At 38.6% G+C, this 21,747-nt stretch overlaps 1 protein-coding gene across 2 annotated transcripts; it reads right to left on the reverse strand.

Annotated features, from left to right (window-relative positions):
* Nucleotides 1-206: 206 nt before the first annotated feature.
* Nucleotides 207-19,417, reverse strand: LOC145465866 (phosphoenolpyruvate carboxykinase [GTP], mitochondrial-like). Of its 2 annotated transcripts, none has more exons than XM_081449626.1 (7): nt 19,337-19,417; nt 18,995-19,218; nt 7,952-8,136; nt 3,534-3,922; nt 2,552-2,867; nt 1,738-2,199; nt 207-771 (listed from the first exon to the last, which is right to left on the reverse strand). In XM_081449626.1, exons 2-7 carry the CDS (start codon nt 19,204-19,206, stop codon nt 488-490), a joined length of 1,848 nt encoding a protein of 615 aa, XP_081305752.1. In that variant the 5' UTR covers nt 19,207-19,218; nt 19,337-19,417; the 3' UTR covers nt 207-487. The 2 variants fall into 2 exon arrangements, with proteins under 2 accessions (XP_081305752.1, XP_081305751.1); XM_081449625.1 differs by having other exon boundaries at nt 18,995-19,233.
* Between the last annotated feature and the right edge of the window lie 2,330 nt (nt 19,418-21,747).

A 21,747-nucleotide genomic window follows, 5' to 3' on the forward strand; every position in this document is an offset into this window, starting at 1 on the left:
TTTACTGAGCCTGCCTGCGGCTCTGTCCATAAACTAGCAAAAAAACAACGAACGAACTTAACAACGAACTTGAATGACCTATGTTTCTCCAATATGCACCCCACACTAGTTCAATTTCAGGTATGTACTTTGTGCAGCGAAGTCGAAAGGAATCAACCACAACTTGGAACAGTGTTTAGTAACTGCGTGAAAAGATCAAAAGCACATTAGAGAGTTTAAAGTCATTTAATCAACAAGTGTTTCTAATATGATTACTGTCAGTGCATACTCTTTAAAGCTATTGCACTGCACTTAGCTTCTAACTGGCTCCAAAGGTTTCTTCACACTAACTTCTAAAGCTGGAGTGTTACAGTTTCAAGAACATTGTTTCATGGACTACGCAGTAAAAATCAAACAGACTCTTAATCGCATTATCCTTGAAACTTCAATAATTACTATTTGTTAGGTCGTTCTTTCTTTTTATAGGAAGTTGTGAGGAGTATCCGGTCTAAGCGGCCTTTAGACGTTCCTCCAGAGCGTTCAACTCATCCCGCACGGCTTGAGGCAGGTCCTCACCAAGTTGCTCCTCATAGTACTTGCGCAGGTACTCGCATTCCTCCAGCCAGTAGTCTTTTGGGATTTCAAACAACTTCTCCATGTCTACTTCACCGAGCCCGTCAATGTTGATGGTGTCAGGTTTAGGGATGTACCCAATTGGACTCACATTTGCCACATCTTCGTCGTCACAACGCCTTAAGACCCATTCTAGAACACGACAGTTCTCTCCAAATCCTGCCAATAACAAATTGAAAACACGTTAGATAGAGCACGCACGATGATAGATCAAATGCTTGTGCAGTTGACATGAAAGGGTCAAAGCCGTCCAAACAATGCTACTGTAAAAGAATTATTTTACCAACTAAAATTCCTGAAATTACTTAGTTGTGTGATAATCTGTTTGCCGTGCTACACATTTCGATCAGTTTCCCAAATAGCACCTTAACTTCTTCGTAGGAGTGGAAAACCAAACATTCATAACTCGCTTCGAGTTAACGAACAGGTTTCGGATCGAACTGAGAAGCAAGATGACGCCTTTTTCGATTAAAACACAGCGTTAAATAAACTGTTGTTGGAACAACAGTTGAGTTGTACAGTTAGTCATTTGAGTGTAACGGCTCCTTCTAACAAGCGAGTGCCCCCATTGAGCCTACATTTCCCCAAAGATTATTCCTTTATCGAAACATTCAGAGTTTGCCTGTAAAGTTTACAAGGGAGAAAAATACCGTTATAGATAGCTCAACTGGAAAAAAGTCTCTGTAGCATACACCTACAACATCATTACTTAAATAGGTAGGTTAAGACTGCATACTAGCCACGTGGCCCATCACGCTGGAGCTTATCCCGGTTTCTGTAGCATGAAGCGACCAGGAGTATTTCTACTCCCCCCTGGATGGGATACTAGTCCATGGCAGGGTTACCCCCAGCATCAATTTTGCTGGTACCCATTTATACACCTGGGTGGAGAGACGCACTGTGAGAGTTAAGTGTCTTGCCCAATAATACAACACAATTTCCCTGGCCAGGGCTCGAACCCGGACCGCTCGATCCGAAGTCGAGCACACTAACCATGAGATACCACCCAATAATCTCAAAGCAGTAGCACTGAAAAGACAAAAGTAGGTACTACTATAGAGTATCTTTCACACGTTTTGCAGCTGCATTTAACCCTAGAGTTTTTTGATATGAGAATGAACTCACCTGGCCATATAAAATGACCTTCTTCATTGGTACGGAACCAATTCACGTGAAAAATCTTAGGCATTTTGCGGTTGTCCTTTTCCATGCTCAACCAGTGCTCCATGTACTTGCCAAAATTGTAACCAAAGAAGGGCCTCATGGCAAAAGGATCTCTCATGACTGTTTTAGACTTGTGTTCTGCAGCAGCTGTGGCCTCTGACGACATAGATGAGGCAACGAACACTCCATGCTGCCAGTTAAAGGACTGATAGACCAAAGGAACTCCCTGAGGGCGTCGGCCACCAAACAATATTGCACTGATAGGTACGCCTTTAGGATTCTCCCAGTCCTTGTCCATGATTGGACAATGGTCACTAGGGGCACAGAATCTTGAGTTAGGATGTGCTGCCTTGGTGTTGCCAGGCTTCCAGTTTTTCTCCCCAAGCCAACTAGTGATGCTCACATCTTCTGGCAGGTCTAAACCTGAAGTAAAGATCAAAAAGAAGTTAAACTTTGCTAGGGCCTACATACAAGTTTAAGAGTCCATAACAAAACATTTCAGTCAAAGAAACTCAAGTCTAGAAAATGGAACTCATCAAAAGTCCTTAAATTGCAAATTTATACCCCAAATAGTGCTTCCAGTCTCTCTGTCATTATACCTGAGTACCCCTTAGGGTTACTGTCAGTAGTGTAGTACAATATAGTATATGTTTTGAAAATTCCTTTGGGTTATATTTCCATCTCTAACTGCAACCAAGAAAACATGTTTACATTTTACTGAAAAAATAACCACCATATTAGGTCACACATTTTCACTAGCCATAATTAAGTGTACCTTCCCACCAAAAGTCGCCATCACTAGTTTCTGCCACATTAGTGAAAACTGTGTCCTTCTGGAAGGTCTTCATTGCAATAGGATTGGTCAAATAAGATGATCCTGGCGCAACTCCAAAGAAGCCACTCTCTGGGTTTATGGCTCTCAGTTGACCTTCTTCATCAAACCACATCCAAGCAATGTCATCACCAACACACTCAACTTTCCACCCTGGCATTGTTGGAGTTATCATGGCAAGATTTGTTTTACCACAAGCACTTGGGAAAGCTGCAGTTATGTACTTCTTCTCTCCCCTGGGATTTGTGAGGCCCATGATCTGAAAAAATAAAAAGGAAAGTTACTGAAATTACAACTTATCACAATCACTACCAATAATTATCATTTCCCAACTAGTTAGTAGAATAAACAAACTAGGCCAAGCAAGGGACTGAAAAGTTGAATATGTGTGTGTCAGAGAGGTAGAAACAAACCTGGAAGGTGATACTCCTTGAATTGTTTCTGAAACTATTTCCCTTTTAAGTTTATGTTCATGGCTTATTATCAATTTTTACTAATAATATTTAGCTATTATTAATGTACTAATATGAATAATTCAAAATCCTTGGAAATTATACAATCCGTGAAGTAACTCCCTCTAATTAAGTAATTGATTGACTGATTAATTAATTAATTAAATTGCAATCAAAGTTTTCCTCATAGTAAGTGACTAGATGGGTTGCAAGGGAGCAATTTCCCTCTAGAAACCTCACTGTCACAATTACATCGCAATGCAAAAAATGGTGAAAGTCACACTAAGAAACAACACGCTTTTGTATTTAAAAAAAGCAGGAAAAAGTTTAACACAAAACAAAGCATATATTTTAAGTTTTGAGATTAACTTCAAGAACAGAGAGGGTTATCCCTCACTAAAATGTTTACTAATTTGTCTCAAGTCAGAAAGACAGGTCTATGGACAGAATTGTATTAATATTACTAAACATACCAGCATGTGCTCTGCCAGCCATCCTTCATCACGACCAATAGTGCTAGCAATCCTTAGAGCAAAACACTTCTTTCCCAATAGAGAGTTTCCTCCATAACCACTTCCAAATGACTTAATCTCGCGATCATGAGGAAAATGAGAGATGACGGTCTTATCTGGATTACATGGCCATTTGTACTGAGATGGTGGTTCAGGTTTAGGCACGCCAACTGAGTGAAGACACCTCACAAAATCACCGTCACCAAGGACCTTCAGAACATGAGCACCCATGCGTGTCATGATTCGCATACAGCAAACAACATAAGCAGAGTCAGTAACCTGGATACCAATCTTGGATACAGGTGATCCCACAGGACCCATACTGAATGCCATCACATACATGGTGCGACCTACAAAATTATACAATGAAATTTTCAAGTGGTATTTTTAATAGAAATAATGATTGGGAATTCCAGAAAATATCCGAACCTGTATGCTATGGGCATCTCAGAATTTTGAAGGAGAGAGGGAGGTCCATAGGCTGGAATTACTTTCACATGTCTTAACAGTTTTTCAGGTAAAAAAATAAACATTTCAAATTTGTTTTCCTTTTCAAGGAAGCCAAACAGTCACTCAATCAGGTCTTTGCATTACTCATTCACTGAGCTGAAAACTACCAAATATGCACATTTTTTGGAGGGAGTGAACAATAAATCTCCATTTAATAAAGGTGTTTAGATAGAGAGGGACAACAACAAGGTTTGTTTTGAACTGTAAAATTAACTTAATTACTAATTAAACAAACCAGTTGTAAAGAAACAGCACAAATTCCTGAGCGTGTTTTGAGTGATGACAGAAATTCAGGAGGTAAAGGGGGGTGGAGCATTTTGGAATTTCTGAAGCTTAAGGGGTGTTTGGATGAAGATCCTGCCTGAGGTAGACTGTGGATATTTTTTTTAACCTCCTAATGAAAAAAAAAACATTTTGCTAAGAAATAAGAGGCCTGCTACACAAGCAATACTGAACATTTCTTTTCAAAGATAATGTTTCATATCTGAATATGAAAACCCTGCAGACCACAAGGCTTCTTCACTCTTCTTGACAATGTTGTTCCATTGCTCAAACAAGAACTTGGTTGAAAGATTCAAGTGCCTTTTTTCTTGGTTATCCATTAAGTTTGCAGTACTCTGAAATTTTTTTAGCACACTTTTGTCAATCCCACAATACATGAAACAAAAATAACTTTACTTATTATCCTGTCCCCAATTATTGCTCATCATAAGCACAATTCAAAGACCAAAATAGACCATCACATTGATATCCGCATGATGTCAAATTAAACCAAACGTTTCTTAGGAAATGTGGGAAAATTCCTAACAGTCCTCTTATCAAAGTCTGACTTGTAGGCTTCATCTGCACTGCCTGCTTGATCAAGCTCATCTCAAAATATATTCATCTTTAACAAGTGTTTTATTCTGTGTTATTTTGTGTTTCAATCCTCTGGCTGTAAAGCCAAACAAAAAGTGCGCAGTTCCAGAAAATATCCATACCTCCACCACAATGGGAATTGGAAATTTTCTGCTGGGGTAGGGGTCAAAGGCCCAGGAAGTTCCAGAGGGGAGGGGGGTTGGACAGTGGATTTTTTCAATACCGATTCAAGTATCAATCTTAAGCAGTTCAAAAATCCTTCCTTACCAAATGCTACTACATGTAGGTAGGTCTTTCACAAGAAAAAAGACTTTATCTGTTTTGTATGTAATTGCATTACATTTGGAAGAAAATTTCTTTCTTTGAAAAGCACTTGGGAAGCTAACAAGTTCAAAGAACATGCTGTTGCATGGACAAGGCCACCATTACTTGTTACCAGTCTACTAAAAGATTCTCTGTTGAATGGCATGCATTGTGATCATTTGTTTTTGTTTTGATTCAGTCACTGAAGAAAGCATCAAAAAAATCGAAAGGATTTAGGCATTTGGTAGACTTGCATATAATTTACTGGTAAAAACAGGTATAATAACTAGCAGACAGTAATCAAGGATCATGGGAGCACATTATACGCCTTTACTGTAATACCTTAAATGATTTCATTAGCTGACTTTCATCTCCTATTGCTAAAATCGATATTTTTTTTTAAATCAGCAACCGACGTTTTATAGACAGATATAACATAATGACAAAATCCATGCCAGTATTTTCATGTGGTTTTCTGGTTGGCAAGTAGAGGTCTCTTTTTAGACAATAAACTATGATTTGTTGACACATTGTGTGACAGCGCCAGTTTTCGGGGACTCACAAGTTTAATAGTAAGAGCTAAAATATTTACATTTTCCTTCAAATTTTGTGATAAAAATTTTCACATTTACTGGTAAAGTTAAGGCATTAAAAGCAAATTTGGAAAAGTATATATTTTACATACATTATTCTAAATTGTTGGAAGCAAAAATATTAGCCAACATTTGCAATCGCGTGCTTGTTCAGTCATAAACAAACTCCATGCGACTGATCCGAGTATTTCCGCTGATGAATAAAAATAGACTGCATTTACATTGTTGTTCCTTGGTTAAGGCTTACTATTATAGACCTAGGCCTCAAAGTACTTCTCCACTGATTCCAAACAATATTCGACCAAACACAGACTGAATCATTTGCCACACTGGAACTAATGAACAAATGTAATCAAAATACAGCAAATGAAATAAAGCTGTCCACGGTTAAAATCCTAAAGCCAAGGCATTTCAAAGTCGCGATCATAAACACATGAATAATTGTCCTAGTCATGTAACAAAAATGCTCCATTTCACATCCTCACAAAACAGGCCACGTTTGTGTCTGCACAGCCTAGAATCATAACTACAAACCAGCATGCATGCGATCAATCAAGAAACACTTTTTGTGTCAAGACTGGCTGGTTGTCCCACAAAACCTCAATTCAGTCTGCATTAATTCTGGGTTCTTCTTTTCGTCAATGGACTGGTCTTCTCCACTGACGAGTTTCCTTACCAAGAGTAGCTAGAACTTTGCAATTGATCCGATTTCACTCTATCTGCTTGTTGGAAAAGTCTTCTGTTTCCACGTGAGTACTTGCATTAAAGCAAGGCTGATAAAATAAAAGCGAGGCCACAGCCCCTCAAAAATCTTCAGGGGGGCTAAATTTGCATCCACCACAGGGGTTCTTCGCAAATCACATCGTGCCAGCCATTGTTTAGCTTCTTATTTTGCTTAGAGTGCTATCTTAGTCATAATGTAGAATAAGAGTAATGACTAGTGCTTAATTTTTTTTTCTTTTGGCAGTTTCATACCACACTTTGGAATCCCTATGGAGTTATTATTGATAACCAGTCATGTATGGATACTAAAACGTTTTCAGTTTGCTCTTTTAGTAATAAGGGTTTTCTTCTCTGAGAATAAAATGCAGCAGAGAAACTTTCATTGAGAACTTTTTGTTGGTAAGATAATTTCAAGAAATCTTGCGGAACTGAACCTAAAATTGGATGAATCTACAACCGATGCGATAGACTTTTCTTAAGGCTAGCGGTGACAACGGTCGGACAATGACACCAATACAATGGAAAATAAAATCAATTCTCTGTCAATCACTCCAGCAGAAGGGAGTATTTTTCCCTTTCCCATATCCAAGTACATCTTCTCTACTATTTCTCCACCAATCCCTGACAGATTTTCTCAGATAATTCTCTTACGAGCTTTTATGGTCAAAACCTTCCACCGGGGTTCTTCACAAATCACATTGTGCCAGCCTTTGTTTAGCTTCTTCAATATGTAACAGACAATTTACTACCAATAATTGTTCTCCTAAAGTAATCGCCTTATCCAAGAGCAACATTGAAACTGTTGATGAAGAATGATATCTGTGCAGAAATGAAGTTAGATCACTCAGATTATCCCAGATCGAAACAGCTACTACAAAACACTTCGAAAGAAGGTTTCCGTATCATGCAAAATTTGAGCCAAGGCACACAATGCATGCCGTTCAAAAGAGAGTCTTTAATGAAGTCACTTTATGGATCGAAAAGAATTCAAGAATTCCAAGTGATTTTTAGGTGGTAAACTTTACCAGTTACCATCTGAAAAGTACTCATTTTCAGTTTATTAACCTGCAAATAAGCACTTTAAATTAGAAAATCCTTTCTATGAAACTCTTGCATAAAACTGTAACACCTCAAAATTGTTAAACTAAGAATAACTGGTAAGCACATGTAAAAAGCTGGAAGTTTTGAACAACCATTCAATCTACACATTATTTTGCCAAATGTCAGGTTTAATGCTAATTAATATGTAGAGAAATGTTTGGAAATCTTCATTTGAAGGAAACTTAGTCAGAATGCTCATAAAACAATTAGATCGTACCCTCTTTATGTCTACGTCATAATCAAATAATTAGACACTATATTTAACAATTTTTGTTAAATATCAATACTTACCTTTCATGCAGCCTGGATATTTTTCCCCAAGTTGGTGATTCATGTCACTGACACTCATCCAGTTACCAAGCTGGCCTTTCACACCCTCTTTAGCGCGTGGAATTGATTCATGTTTGTTCTCTGTGCAAATATATGTTTTGGATTCCACGCGTGCCACATCATGTGGATCAGTACGCACCACGTAACTGAATAAGAAAAGAAAATGCTGTATTTATTCGATTAAGCGCCCAGGGCGCTCATTTAAATTTTGGACTTTCAGGGTGGGCGCTTATTTGAGGCTGGGCACTTATTAAATTTTCACCATTTTCAGTAAGTAAAAAGTTTACTTTGTAACAAAACAATAAATAAGAACAAAACATGACAAAATATTAAAGCATATAAATTGTAACTGTTTGTTGTTCAGTTTATGCCCAGGACTAGCAACTCATTGTTTGGTCTTCGCAGAAGTCTCTTTAGCTATCATAACTCTTAATCAACATCATAAAATTTTCAGACAATGAAACTAGAGATTGTAAGCCATTAAAGAAATACCGTAATAATCAATACCTGTATTCCTCTTGTGCACTTTATTATCATAATTCTTTTTTTTGGGGGGGGGGGCACTTAAAAAGTACTTTTTGGGGGTGGGGTGGTTGGGGTGGGCGCTTATTCGAGGCTGGCGCTTATTAACTTTTTCTACCTTCAGGGTGGGCACTTATTTGAGGTGGGCACTTATTCAAGGTTGGGCGCTTAATTGAATAAATACGACAGAAAGTATGATTTGAACATAGCTAGTTTCCCTCAACCAGCATTTCTTGAAACAGAGGACTTTATCTCAAGTAGTTTCTTACTGTAAAAACATAGGCACGCAAGGCGTGCAAGGGTTTTTTTTTCTGAATCAAAAGTTCTGGAGGTAACAGCACTCACTGAACTCTTAACAGTTATGATAAGGTTAATCAAACAAGTTTGTTTGGTTACGATGTACAGCGCAGAAAAAAAAATCAGGATTTGCTTCTTATAAAACGTTTTTTGTAATTTTCATCAAGTTTTCATCTCAAACACTTTGTAATTTTCATCAAGTTTTCATCTCAACACTTGATTACCCATTTGCCTTAAATTTACTCTTTTAATTTTTTCAAAATTGTTATCAAAATATTTAGTCATCAAATTCTTAAATCCAAAACTAAAGAGCCACCAAAGTTTTTATCCTCATCAGGCATGAGAGGTACTAAAGTTATATCTGTTTACAACTTTCCAGCTCAATAGTGACCTTTGTTTGGAAACCAGCGCATTTTGAATTTCGAAGTTATGGTGGTGTGTAACATAAAGCTTTGATCCCATTTGTCGAAAAATACGTCTTTATCTTGTGATTTTTAGCCATTTAAGATGTTGTTGTATTTGGAAAAGTGCTTACCGGTACTTAAATGTTTATTTGTTCAGTGCAGATAATCACTGTCCCAGATAACCAAAGTAAGTTCCAGATGTTAACACTATTTTCCGGCCACCATATTGGTGTACCACAGAGGAGCACTAACATGGCAGCTCCATACTAGGCTCTGTAAATTTACACAGAACATTTCGACGAATATCTCAACTTTGGGACAATGCACACACCTTAAACTTGGAGAACTGCCTTCTTTATTTATCTTCTGTAATATCACAATTTCTTCACCTTATCCACTGAATGGTTTTTGATTTTATTTTTTATTGTGTGACAATGAAAATGCTCTACATGGTAAATTTCAACATTTTCTGGGCGAGGGGTCATGCCCCCAGGCCCCTACAATGAGGGGCCTTGCGGCCACAGCAGTCTACTCTTCCCACTGCAGATGCCTACTTCAAAACATTTTGAAACCCCTGAATGCTGAGGAAGTTTTGTGTTATAGTCAAATTGGTACAAGAGTTTTAATAAACTACCACTACTACTACTACTTCTTGTACAAAATTGAGATAACTGCTAAAGAAAATGAGACTGCAAGACGTCTGTGAAGTTTGACAAAACTTTTTGTTTCTTAAACATATTGGTAGTCAATCGATGTCAATCACTGACTGACATTGACCACCGATAGCAATCAATGAAAATCGATGAACGAAAAAATTGTGAGTTCAATTGTTACTGATTCCCAATAATAAGTGATATCAATTGATTCATCGATTGTTATGAGAAATTATTTTTGTCCTTTCACAAGTTACACTGATAAAAATGTTTGACAAAACTTGTCTGTACTGGTCTCATAGCTTGTGTATCTTTTACAATCACCAACAAAAAAACAAGAACAGAAACAACTTATAAAAAAAGTTTGGTCGTAAAATCTTTCTTTGCTAGTTTTAAACATTTAACAAATTGACATCAGTTTTATATGCATCTGTCCTCTTATTGATGATAAATTGCGTCATAACATTGTCAATGTGGCTGTGGAACCACCAGGCGAGTGGTTCTGCAGTAAACTTTGACAATGCTATGACAAAATTTATCATCAATAAGAGGACAGACGCATATAAAACTGACCTGGGAATAAATGAGCAGCAATGATGCCGTAAACTTGCTGTAAACAAAGGTAAGTGGATTTTATTCAAAATGACCTGAACATTGTCACTAGCTTTTCTGGCTTTTTGATTGGCTACTTAAAAAAAGTCCATAAAATCTCATTGGTTAGAAAGTTGACAATTTGACAGCTGAAAGCTGAACTTGAAAGCTTGAATAGATTAAATTTTATCCATCTGTACTCTTATTTATGACAACTAGTGAGACAATCTCAGATAGTGCAGAGTGTAATGTATAGCAGTACTCATGACACAGTTCCTGTATAACCCCTGCTATTCACTCCTGGTTTGTACTGACCTTGCTAGTCAGCTAGGGATTCTGATGAGACATAATCTTAGCAGTGTGTGTGTTTGATGTGTGTGTTTTCATTCACAGTCCAAGAATAACTTACAATTAATTACCGTTTGTCAAGACAGCTCTCGAATTTTACTGTAGTGTTTTACGTTGATTTTTGCTCATTTTAGATTAAATAATACATTTAAGTAGCGAACGTGACAATTTTCCTCTTCACGAAAATGTTTGCAACTTGATACTCTTGTTTTCCTTGCAAAGGTATGTAACCTAAAACTCTTGTTTTCTCAAAAACACACTGAAGATGTGCTAGTATTCTTTTCACAGCTGGAGATAAATGGAAGAAGTTGAATGTTGGATGAAGGAATGGAAGAGGAACAATTTGCTTTATTTAAAACGCAAATTCTCTTTTGACCGATAAACAGGAACTAATCTAATTATCAAATTGTCACAGAACAGCACATTTTGTTGACACCTTTGGCGTTAACAATATAACCACTTAAATTTAAAATACACACTCAATGCTCCAAGCTGCGACCATTTTGGTCGCCATGATGAGTGAAAAAAATATTTGGCGACTAAAATTTTTATGAAAGTCGCCAATTGGCGACCAAAAGATTATAAAAAAAACTTACTTAGAAAATTAATCGATGTTTGGTTGAATTATCAAAAGTAAAAACGACAGTATCACTGGTCTTTCTCTTTCTCACCGTTCCGCTACTCGATATGAATGCGTAAACCCAAAATTAGCGTAAACTAGGAAGAAGCCAACCTATACCTCCTGTACCCTGCTGAGGAACAGAACTTACATCCACCCCAACAAAAGCTGGCAGAGACAGTTCTCTGTTGAGACACTTCAGTGACCGCAGACGATTTGCCGCCCCGGTTGATCTGTTGGCAGCGAAATCCATGCCTTGTTTCGACTCTCTCGGAGGGATTGAATGCTACAGGATTTTCAATGTGTTTATAATAAAAATAACTTTATTTGAGAGCGTTTCTGTCTTCTTTTGTGTATTTCATATAAGTTTTGGGGCATGGTCTTCTGGAAAAAAAAGTGAGGATGTCTAATTTTCCCATAGGAAAGAAAAATTCAGTGCTGACTCAAAGTGCAGTTGTCACGCATCAATGATTACGTGAATGATGTTTTTAGCCTCTTGAATGAAAGAGATAAAATGAGGCAATCTGAAAGGGTTTTTTCCTTCAACAGTGATTGCTAAAAAAAAATGGCAAAATTGAGCTGTCTTTTTATTTTCACGAAATATGGGATATAAACAGGATAAACCAAGAAAGGTGGTTTCTTTGGTCACCATTACTGGTCAACGCTGACCCCAGTCACTCATTGCGATGAAAAGTGTCACGCAAAAACAAAACTTGGTAAATCCATACAGGGTTATTGTAGTTTATAGTAATTGTCTCTTGTATAAAGCCAGAAGATGGATGAAGATGATTTAAGGTAAATTTCATTTGACGTAGTACAGCACTTTGATGCAGCGGTGTGACTGATTATATGTTACGGAAATATAAAGGAATGTATGGAAATAGGATCAATCAAGCCAAGTCCAAATAAGCATAAATCTACCTCAATTGTTTACTTGGTCGTCTTTGCAGCTCAAAATGGCCAATTTGATCGATTTGAAAGGTTTTACGAGCCACTGGCCATTTGTTACCAGGTCTCAGCAGCTTTGTAATAAATCATTTCTGCTACCAGCCATCGGAGTCTCTTCCTTCTCTTTGTCTTGTCCGTTATTACAATCTTTTAATTGGCAAGCGAGTAAACGTAACAATTCAGCAAAGGAAAGTGTTGCAAACATGTCGCTCAGTGTAGTAGACATTCATGTACATAACATACACAAAGTGTCCGCCCTTGGATGTTACCTTTTTTTTTGGCGACCAAAATTTTTTTTTATGGTGACCATTTTACAATTGAAGGTTGCCAAAAGGCAACCTTCTGAAAAAGTGAGCTTGGAGTGCTGACACTGATATCGAGTAATACAACTGAGGAGTGTTTCAACGAGACGTATTGAAAGTAAACAATGCTACTTGAAGGAGATTATATCCTTCATAGGTGTACGAGTCTCCTCAGAGACTGATAAAATTTTGCTTTTAGTAGGTGCCACAGAGTCTGCAGCAATATTTGAGCAGTTTCCTGGGTTTTTTATTCAATTTGACAAGTTTTAATGCCGCTTACTCGGGAGAGTTTCGGCTTCGGGTATGAACATTTTGGCCTCTTTGATGGAGACAATTAAAAGATGAAATAAACACACTGGTGCAGTTTGGAAACAACAGATGATATTTCTTGAACCAAATTAGGCGTAATTCCAAAAGATACGCAGTCACAGTAGCATCCTTGTATTGTGCTAACAATGCTAGAATGCTGCGTATGATTTATTAGGGTTCTACCACAAGGAAAAGCGCTCAACGTTAGTGTGTGATCTTGTATGAAATGTATCTTCCACCTGATATGTAGTTGACACTAACGCTCATTAATCTGCACATGCATTTACAGCAAATATTGGTTTTGTTCTAAAGAGAAAAGTTCCACAAGGAGAGCAAGGGGCTTTCTGAAACAAATATATAGCTTTTTAAAGAGATCAACGAAGTAAGGTAGGTCTATGCACCACCAATTTTATGTGGTGCTCACAAGTACCTACCCCATAGACACATTCGGCTAACTCATGCACGGGTGTCACGTGACTTAAATTGGGTACAACAAGAACCAAAACAAGTGCATTCGTATTGACATTTAGAGAAAAATAAGCCATGATTCTGCGGTTTTGTTGCACTGAAGACTATCAGAACAGCTCCACTAACAGAAAAGATCTGTCATTTCACGGGTTTCCGTTAAATTGTAAGTTTTCTCTCTGTTTGGATCGTGAAAATGAAAAGAGATCCACGATATTTTAACGTCAGTGCTGCCGCGAACACTTTACATCAGAAGATTTCATTAATCTGTACTCTCGTAAAATCGATTGAAGGCTGATGCAGTTCCTTTTTTTTCGTGGGATAAAGATAAGCAGGAGAAGGTCCAAGCGGTGAAGAGGTACGCTTCAGAAAAGATGAATCAAAGCAGAAAAGAAAATGAAGCAACGGATTGGGCAGAATCTGAAGAAGAATGTGTCACGTTGGTCTCGACCAGGACTGGTGAAGACATTATTTCTCGAAAAGGCACAAACATCTTGAGGATGAAATCTGTAGTTAATTAGATGAACATCTTAGAATTCCCTGGCTACATAATTTTTCTGTATCGTAACTTCTTTCCGAATGCACAGCCCAATGAAAGAGAGCAAATTTATTACACTTCTCACTGGATTTAGCAGTCATGGTGAATTCATGAATATTTTACAATTTCTGTCGCCTAATCTAGACAGAAAAATGCAGATTTGCTGCCATACTGCAACGAGAGAATCAAGTGTCATTAAAACAGAGAAACTGCTCTCGAAATATACCAAGACTGGGGTAGTCTTGTAAAGATTGCATCACTCGGGATGTCTCTGATATTAAAACATGAATAATCATTCAACTGGAACAATAACGCAAATACGTGACTGCAATGTCCACCTCTTCCTCCCTTACACGAAGAGCGTGCTTTAATTAAAAACATCTGCCCTGCCATCACTGTCCCTGAAGATTACAACTAAAATGAGGCTCCTCAATTTTTCTTAGAGATCCTTAGCAACATGTCTTGACATGGAAATCCTCCAACTGCTGACACGTAAACATCATAAACATACCCTTCCTGAGAGAACTTATAGCTTTTCTCTCCAGCATTCTTTTTTCCGCCTTGCTCGAGCTACAAAGACCATGTTTGTTAAGCCAAATTTTGGAAAATTCCTCAAGGATTTTGACCATTTCTATTCTTTATTGAATAAAAAACTACAGCAACGTACATGATTAACACAACAAATACAAGCGGCTGCAATAATAAGGAAAATGTTAAGGGGGCCTCATTTTCACACAATGTAAACACCCAATTCAATGTCATGTGTGTGTTAGCCAAATTTGTCTATCCTAACCCCCCCTTGATGTGAGCCTAATTGATTAATTGAAATTAATTAATTAAACAAACATTAAAGTTTACACCTTATGGCCATAGTGCCATATTGCCACAGCGCCTTATTGCCATAGTGCTTTAGCGACGTCGACCCCCAAACCATTCCAATAGTGCACTCTGCACTAAAAATAAGCCAATCAGCACATAAGAAATTAGACAGTTATTGCAAAATTAACAAATAGATTCCATGTTGCCATGCTGTTCAGTAATAGATCACAGATGATGTCAAAATGTAGTAAGAACAAACAAGTGGCACACGAGACGATAGCCAAGCATGTCACTGATGTTCTTACCCCATTTTGATGTCCTCTGTGATCTATTACTGAACAGACGTACGGCAACATGGAATCTATTTGTTTTATATAATAAAGAAACAAACTACTACAGAAAAAGCTTTCTATTTCAAAATCTTTCAACATAACTTGAAAGCCGGCCTTTGCCCACTTTGGCAAACACGAAAAAGAAGCCATTTGACGTAATCCATTGGAAATCATTGGTAATCTCATTGGATGCTATGCATAGCAAAGAATTGTGTTTGGTCCAGGAAAATCACGCCACTGTCAAGCTCGACTTGAAAGTCACTTCTCGTGGAATGAAAACTTACAACAAAAGCAGAATTGAGCTGCAGAATCTGCAAATCTTATAGAAAATGCTGGAAAAGTCAAGGCAGTTTTTGTAATCAGATCAGCTCTGTGAGCCGAAAAACTTGGAGGTTGCCTTGAATATTGCAGGAGTTGAAAAATACGCTCAGAATCAACTTGCAGTTGTGGTCAACACTGGAGGCCATTCAATTCAAGTTTTGAATGAAAGTAGCATTAGTGACGGTGGAAATTTGTGTCCTCTGTGGTTGGTGATTCTCAAATCAGTTTGATATAGTGTCTGAGACACCTTATAGCTGCAGTACAGTTGGCCGTGAGCCATAGTGGGCTATACTTTGCTCGCTGCTGTGCCCTGAAAGGGACTGGAACATTCGCGTTCGAAAGCAAGGTTATATGTTTATTTTAATTGATTGTACGAAATCATGTTTTCATGTTTCATTCCTGACACCAATCTGTATCAACAAGTATTTTGAGACTGAGAATTCTCTAAATAAATTAATGGGTTATTCCAGAAAAAATACACACACCCCCAATGGATGGCAAACTGGAAATTCTCACGGGACTGGGGGTTGATGGCTTGGGAAATCCGGGCAGGAGGGGGGGATCTGAACATAAAAATTCTTCCTCGGGGGTCTTTTTTAATTTTAAGCTTGATTGATATATTTTAACCACTTGAAAAAAGAACTTTGCAATGGAAAGTCTTGTAGTCTTTCAGTTTATAGTGTTCTTGCCTCATATACTTTAAGTTTACCTTCAGAGGTCCTGTTAATCATGAAGAACCAGCATGATAAATGGATAACAGCTTTACGACCGAATAAAACACCGTCGACTGAGCACGCAATGCCTCGAACATTTTTACAGTACCCAGGCCACCTGCACCTGTGCTTTGTAACATCCCCAAAAATGCCAAGAAAAGATGATTAGGCTGGGAGTCAGTTGTACTTTTCTGTTTTATTCAGGCAACCCAAGATCTCATTTTGCTGGCTAACATGCGTATGCACAATTTGCATATAATTTCTTTCTTACCTCTTACAATGTGTAAGCGTAAAATCGTGGATATGATACCGCCATGCAAAATAATTAGATCCGCCGAAACAATTAGTTTTCTTGTGGAATCCAGGTTGTCCAAAATTATGCTCATGGTAAATGCCACGATATACCCCAATATTAAGTTCTTTAATTATTTCACATTGACGATTCCTCGTCGGATCTACAAGAGTTTTAAACAGTTTTGTCTAGGCTACTTCCACTTTTTTTTCCATGCCTTACAATCGATATGGTAAAAGACACGTTTATGGAAGCCAGGACGTGGGCATTTTGCATAAAAATTTGAATGCTTCAAAGAAAGGCAAGAGTTCTAGTTGACCTACAGACCCATAAAGGTAACGGGGACACTTCAAATTAGTCTAGTTCGAAAAGCTTTCTTAAATGTCACACTAACAGTCCTAACAACGGGGACTCGATCTTGTAAACACGTACCAATGTAGGCCATCTTGTCACTGAAAACTGAAATTATAGTTTTTATTTATAATCGCCTTAAGGACTTTTTAGACTGTTCAGTCCCCTCTTTTTCCATGAGATCGTAGATGTCGATCATTGAGCTCGACAGGCTGCCATCTTAGTCTCTTGATGTGAGTGAAACTGGAGAGAGTACAAAATGCCTGTGGGTAGGGGTGGTGGAGGGCACGGCTGGCGGAAAAAATAGGGAGACTGTAACAGCTTCACTCTGTCTCATGTTCAAGGGGCGCAGCCGCCAGTTTGGCACCTTCGTTAATCAAATCAATTAACAATCTCCTCTCCTGAGAAAAAACCTGTCAAATCAGGGATGATGATATGAATACATGTTACTGTGTTGTGAATTTCGAAACATTTTAAAGGTTTACTAAGTTGAGTCGAATGAATGCAGGACGGAAGAACTCTTCTCTGACTCCAAAAAAAGCGGCAAAGCCTGCAGAGAATTCCAATTATTCAGACGTGTGCCGTCTTTGTGGCATTAATTGTAAAATTTCAGTCGGAAATAAGAACAACCAACAGAACTTTCAGCCATTTCCTTCGCCAAAACGAAACTTTGATATATTAAACTCTTGCCAAAACCAGTTGGAAGAACCACCAAAACATCTTTACCTTCGAGTGAATGAGAAACGGTCTCCTTTTGCTGGCGCTTTAACACCAATCCTCCAAGACAAGAAGTAGACAGATGATCAAAATCAAAACATTCTCGAGAAATTCTCCTGAAATCGATGCCATTTTGGCCTGCGCCGTGAAGTGATGAATGTCACTTTCTGTCACTGAAGTTGTCAACGCTCTGCTACGCTCTGATGAACTCTATTGTCCTTTCGACCAATCAGGTGTTGCCGTTGCTGGAGCAACTAATGCAGCGAACACCAGAAAGAGGGAAGCTGTTACAGTCTCCCTATTTTTCCGCCCCGTCACCCCCACGCTATTAACCTCACCGTCACCACCCACGGGCATTTTGTACTCTTCCCAGTTTCGCTCGCATCAAGAGACCAAGATGGCGGCCCATCGAACTCAACGATCGACATCTACGATCTCATGGAAAAATAGGGAACTGTGAACAGTCTAAGGACTTTTTTGCTGTAATTTTTCTTTCATTTACATAATTTTGAAGACTTACGAATGTCTTATCTTGTACATTTGTTGTGGTACAGAAAAAGGCAAATGGCATTTTAGAGGAGAGTGTGAGATCACTCAAACATTAAACACGATCATTTGAATATTCTGATTTAAAAGTGTTGAAATTTAAACCCGCAAAATTCGCAATATTCGCCAAGCTTTTAAAATTATAATAAACAGGGATCTTTTGGCTGAAATGTTACGTCTTTTCTATTGCCTGTTGTTTCCAGTTAGGGCCTTTAAAAAAAAAAATGGAAATCCGCACAGGAGGGGGGGTCCTTGAGCTTGGAAATCCGGGTGGGAGGGGGGCTCTAGCGGTCTGGGAAATCCAGTCAGAAGGGGGGCTCAAAAATGCTTGCGATCCGTCGGGGGGGGGGTATTTTTTCTGGAATAACCCAATGTCACAAACATTCTGCTTATTGGCTTTGTTAAATTCAAGACAAAGCAATGGTTTCTTACCTTGAAATAATTTCAAGACCAATTTTGCGCTTAGTTTGGTCTCAGTCAACTACCAACTGAGACTGCTTGAGTATTTTTTCTGAGTCATTTTCTAAGATAGAAACGGCTTTTTCTTTCTTCTTCCTTCTTCTCGTACCTGTTCAATGCCTCAACAAGACATTTTATCTTTTGCCCAGTCATGTAAAATATTATCTAAATTCTCAAAACTTTCTGCCATTTAAAAACGCAAAGGGAAAACCATTGTAATGATGACGTCAATCGTGCGTCTGTCCTCTAATAGATCATAGGCGAGAACCAATCAAAATGCAAGAATAACTTGGGTTATTATATAACAATCAATCGATAGCAATCGGCGATTGATTTTCGATATTGATTTTTATCGAGTGACTACACCTAGCGGAAAACCAATCGTGGAAGCTCCAAATTACTCCCCAAAATTTATAATATAAATGATGGGCCTCGACGATGCTAAACATAAGACTTACCAATTGTCGTGTTTTTTAAGTGGGGTGGCAATTCCACCATCTACTAGCTGTTTTATAAGTGCCTCATTCTCTTCTTTCGATCCATCACAAACATGGATGTTTTCCGGTGTGCACAGTTTGACTTTGTCTGCAACGAAGTCTTGCACCTTAGCAGACAAGTCTTCAAACTTTCCGTATATCACCGAGACGTTTGCTGGGAGTTTGGAAGCCATTTCCTAGGACCACTGCAGATTGGACGTCTGAAATACGACAAGAAATATGACGACCTAAACCTTTAGCGTAATGTTATTCAAAGAAATATTTCACTGCACAAGCTCAAAAGAGAAATAAAACCACTCTTACCACGTCGTAGAGCCTGCAACTGTTTAAAGCTAGGAGAGTTTTGGCGCTTTTGAAGGATGTGAGACTAATCCAATCTGTTAAAAATGATTGGTCGAAAATAAACACGTGAAGGGTAACGCAAAAATGTTATCCTTGAATTCGTGCAGAGCAGCACGCAATCGACCAAAAAGACAAAAAATTACATCAAAGTCTATTTTTTTAACTCTACCAACAAGACCAACTTTGAAAGTTGACCTTGGTTATTGGACGTTCTAAAATTTTCCCGCTTGCTTATTCCGTGTATGAACACACGACCCACTGCTCGTTGTGCTGGGCACGTTTCTCGCTCGCTTATTTAGGTCACGTGTCACACGCGAGACATGTGGAGCGACTCGTCAATCTACTTAACAATTATTCCATGAGCGCGCGTTGGATATGAGATGGTAAATAGCCAACGAGGCCCGTAGGGCCGAGTTGGCTATAACCAATCTCATATCCAACAAGCGCGAATGGAATAATTGTTTTATTAAATTTGGTGCTTTTGTATTCTTGGAAATATAGCTTAATTTTATTGGATTTTAATTTTACAAAACGATCGGAAGTCGACGTGACAAAAACAACAACAAGTGGGAAATCGCATGACATGCGCGCCGTTTGTAAAATTAGTTGAATGAAAAATTTGAGAGCGAAGCAAGCGAATTTGCTGAATGAAATTGCAATCAAGTAAAATTCAAGAAACGTCTATCAAATGAAGGAGATATAACCTTGGTCAGAAAGTTTTAAAAGCGTTCAAGTTCGAGTCATAGAGAAGAGCCAAATAATTGTGCACTTGCACATTCCCATTGTAATAATGCAGCGGAAAACTTTGGTCGCCATGTGACACAGACGTTGTGCCAAAATTACTCTCGACAAGATCTCTCTCAGGATTCCCTTCTTTGAAAGCCTTGGCATTTCGAGCTGTATGTGTGGAGTTCATTGTTGGTCAGTTTTAGAGTCAAGGACAGAAACTATTTTAGCGTCAGATTCATCTTCAGAATCTCCGAGGCCACCTGGTGGTTTTTCGTGGCTGGGAAAGAACCGGGCTTACTTCGGTTCAGCTCAAAACACTCAACTCCTTGAGGTGTTTTTCGCAAGGACAGAATTGTTGGCGCTAGCTGTCGTTGATTCTCTCGTCGTCGTCGGCCAAAAAAGAGACTGAGATGAAACTAGATTGTCCTCTGTAGCTGTGCGGGATTCTTGCTCTCGGCTGATCCGAGCTTGCTTACTCGAACAGTTTCCTCATCTGCTCATTGGAAACTGGTTTCTTATGGACTACGCCGGCAATTATGCCTGTTTTCCTGCGGCCTTTTACAAATGCATATGCTCTAATAACTTATTTGCCTGGTCAGAGATAATGGAAAACGGTTTGTTGTACGGCGGCGTGCGAAGGAAATGATCAACTGGCGGCTTTAATGGATTTTATCAATGAACTTTTGCAATTTACGTGTCATCTTTCTTCCTCGCAGACGAGTAAAAACACTTCAACTGAACATTCAGTTCTTCTTTTGACATTTCTTATATCGGTTTCGAAAATTTGGTACTACCAGGACTAGGAAGCCATTCTGTTCAGGTAAAATTTGTTTTTGTCACATAATCTTCATGAATGCGTAAAGTCTCGCCGGTCATATTTTAATTTTGCAACTTTAAGGGAAACTTAACGTATACGTGCCGTTAAATATTCTTATCTCGAGCTTTGTGGCTTTTTTGTTGTTACTGGGACGGCATTGTCCATAATTCCCTGTATTTCCTGTGTAGATAGCTCACCAAATGTGCTTTTTTTCATCCATTTTCTTTGTCGACGAAACTTCGCTTCACGCGAAAAAGCTCATGCCGAGCGACATTTGTCGCTTTCATTTCCATATAAGGTTAAACGCAGGTATAATGGCTGGTAACCGAGATCCAGTGAACCAATCAGAAAGCTAGGATTGCATTATCCGAGGTTGAGAATTTAATAATTTCAAATATCCGGGGCAAAGTTGTCTGATGCGTTAATATTTAAGAAATAGAAAACATGTACCGTGTTTCTATCGAGTTATAGAAACACGAGTGGAAGTTTGGGAGAACGAGAAATGCTGTGGGAACACGAGTCGCGGGCGAGTGTTTCCAGAGCTTTTTCGAGTTCTGTACAGGGGCCCGTTTCTCGTAAGTCCCGGGAACTAAAAAAAAATGCCTTTCCGGGCCCGAAAAGATATCTGAGCGTGAATTTTATTTATGCCGATGCTAACCGGAAATAACGGTGCGAGAAGAAAGAAAGCGAAGCGCGTTGACTACCCTAGGGCTCGAACCTCGGCTTGACATCAATTGCTGGATTTTAAGGTTACTCCCTATCGCACGCGCGCTGAGGACGAAAGCTCAAGTAATCTGCGCGGGCTCCAAAGAAAACGTCAGTGTTT

The sequence above is a fragment of the Orbicella franksi genome, chromosome 13, assembly GCF_964199315.1.
Source record: "Orbicella franksi chromosome 13, jaOrbFran1.1, whole genome shotgun sequence".
NCBI classification, from domain to species: Eukaryota; Metazoa; Cnidaria; class Anthozoa; order Scleractinia; family Merulinidae; genus Orbicella; species Orbicella franksi.

Bases quoted from the DNA above. Each gene is read 5' to 3' on its own strand.
- LOC145465866 (XM_081449626.1), bottom strand. From the start codon at position 19,206: ATGGCTTCCAAACTCCCAGCAAACGTCTCGGTGATATACGGAAAGTTT. The intron at 8,137-18,994 runs GTAAGTCTTATG...TTTCTTATTCAG, and splicing joins CTTAAAAAACACGACAATTG to TTACGTGGTGCGTACTGATC. The intron at 3,923-7,951 runs GTAAGTATTGAT...ATAATTTTGTAG, and splicing joins ATATCCAGGCTGCATGAAAG to GTCGCACCATGTATGTGATG.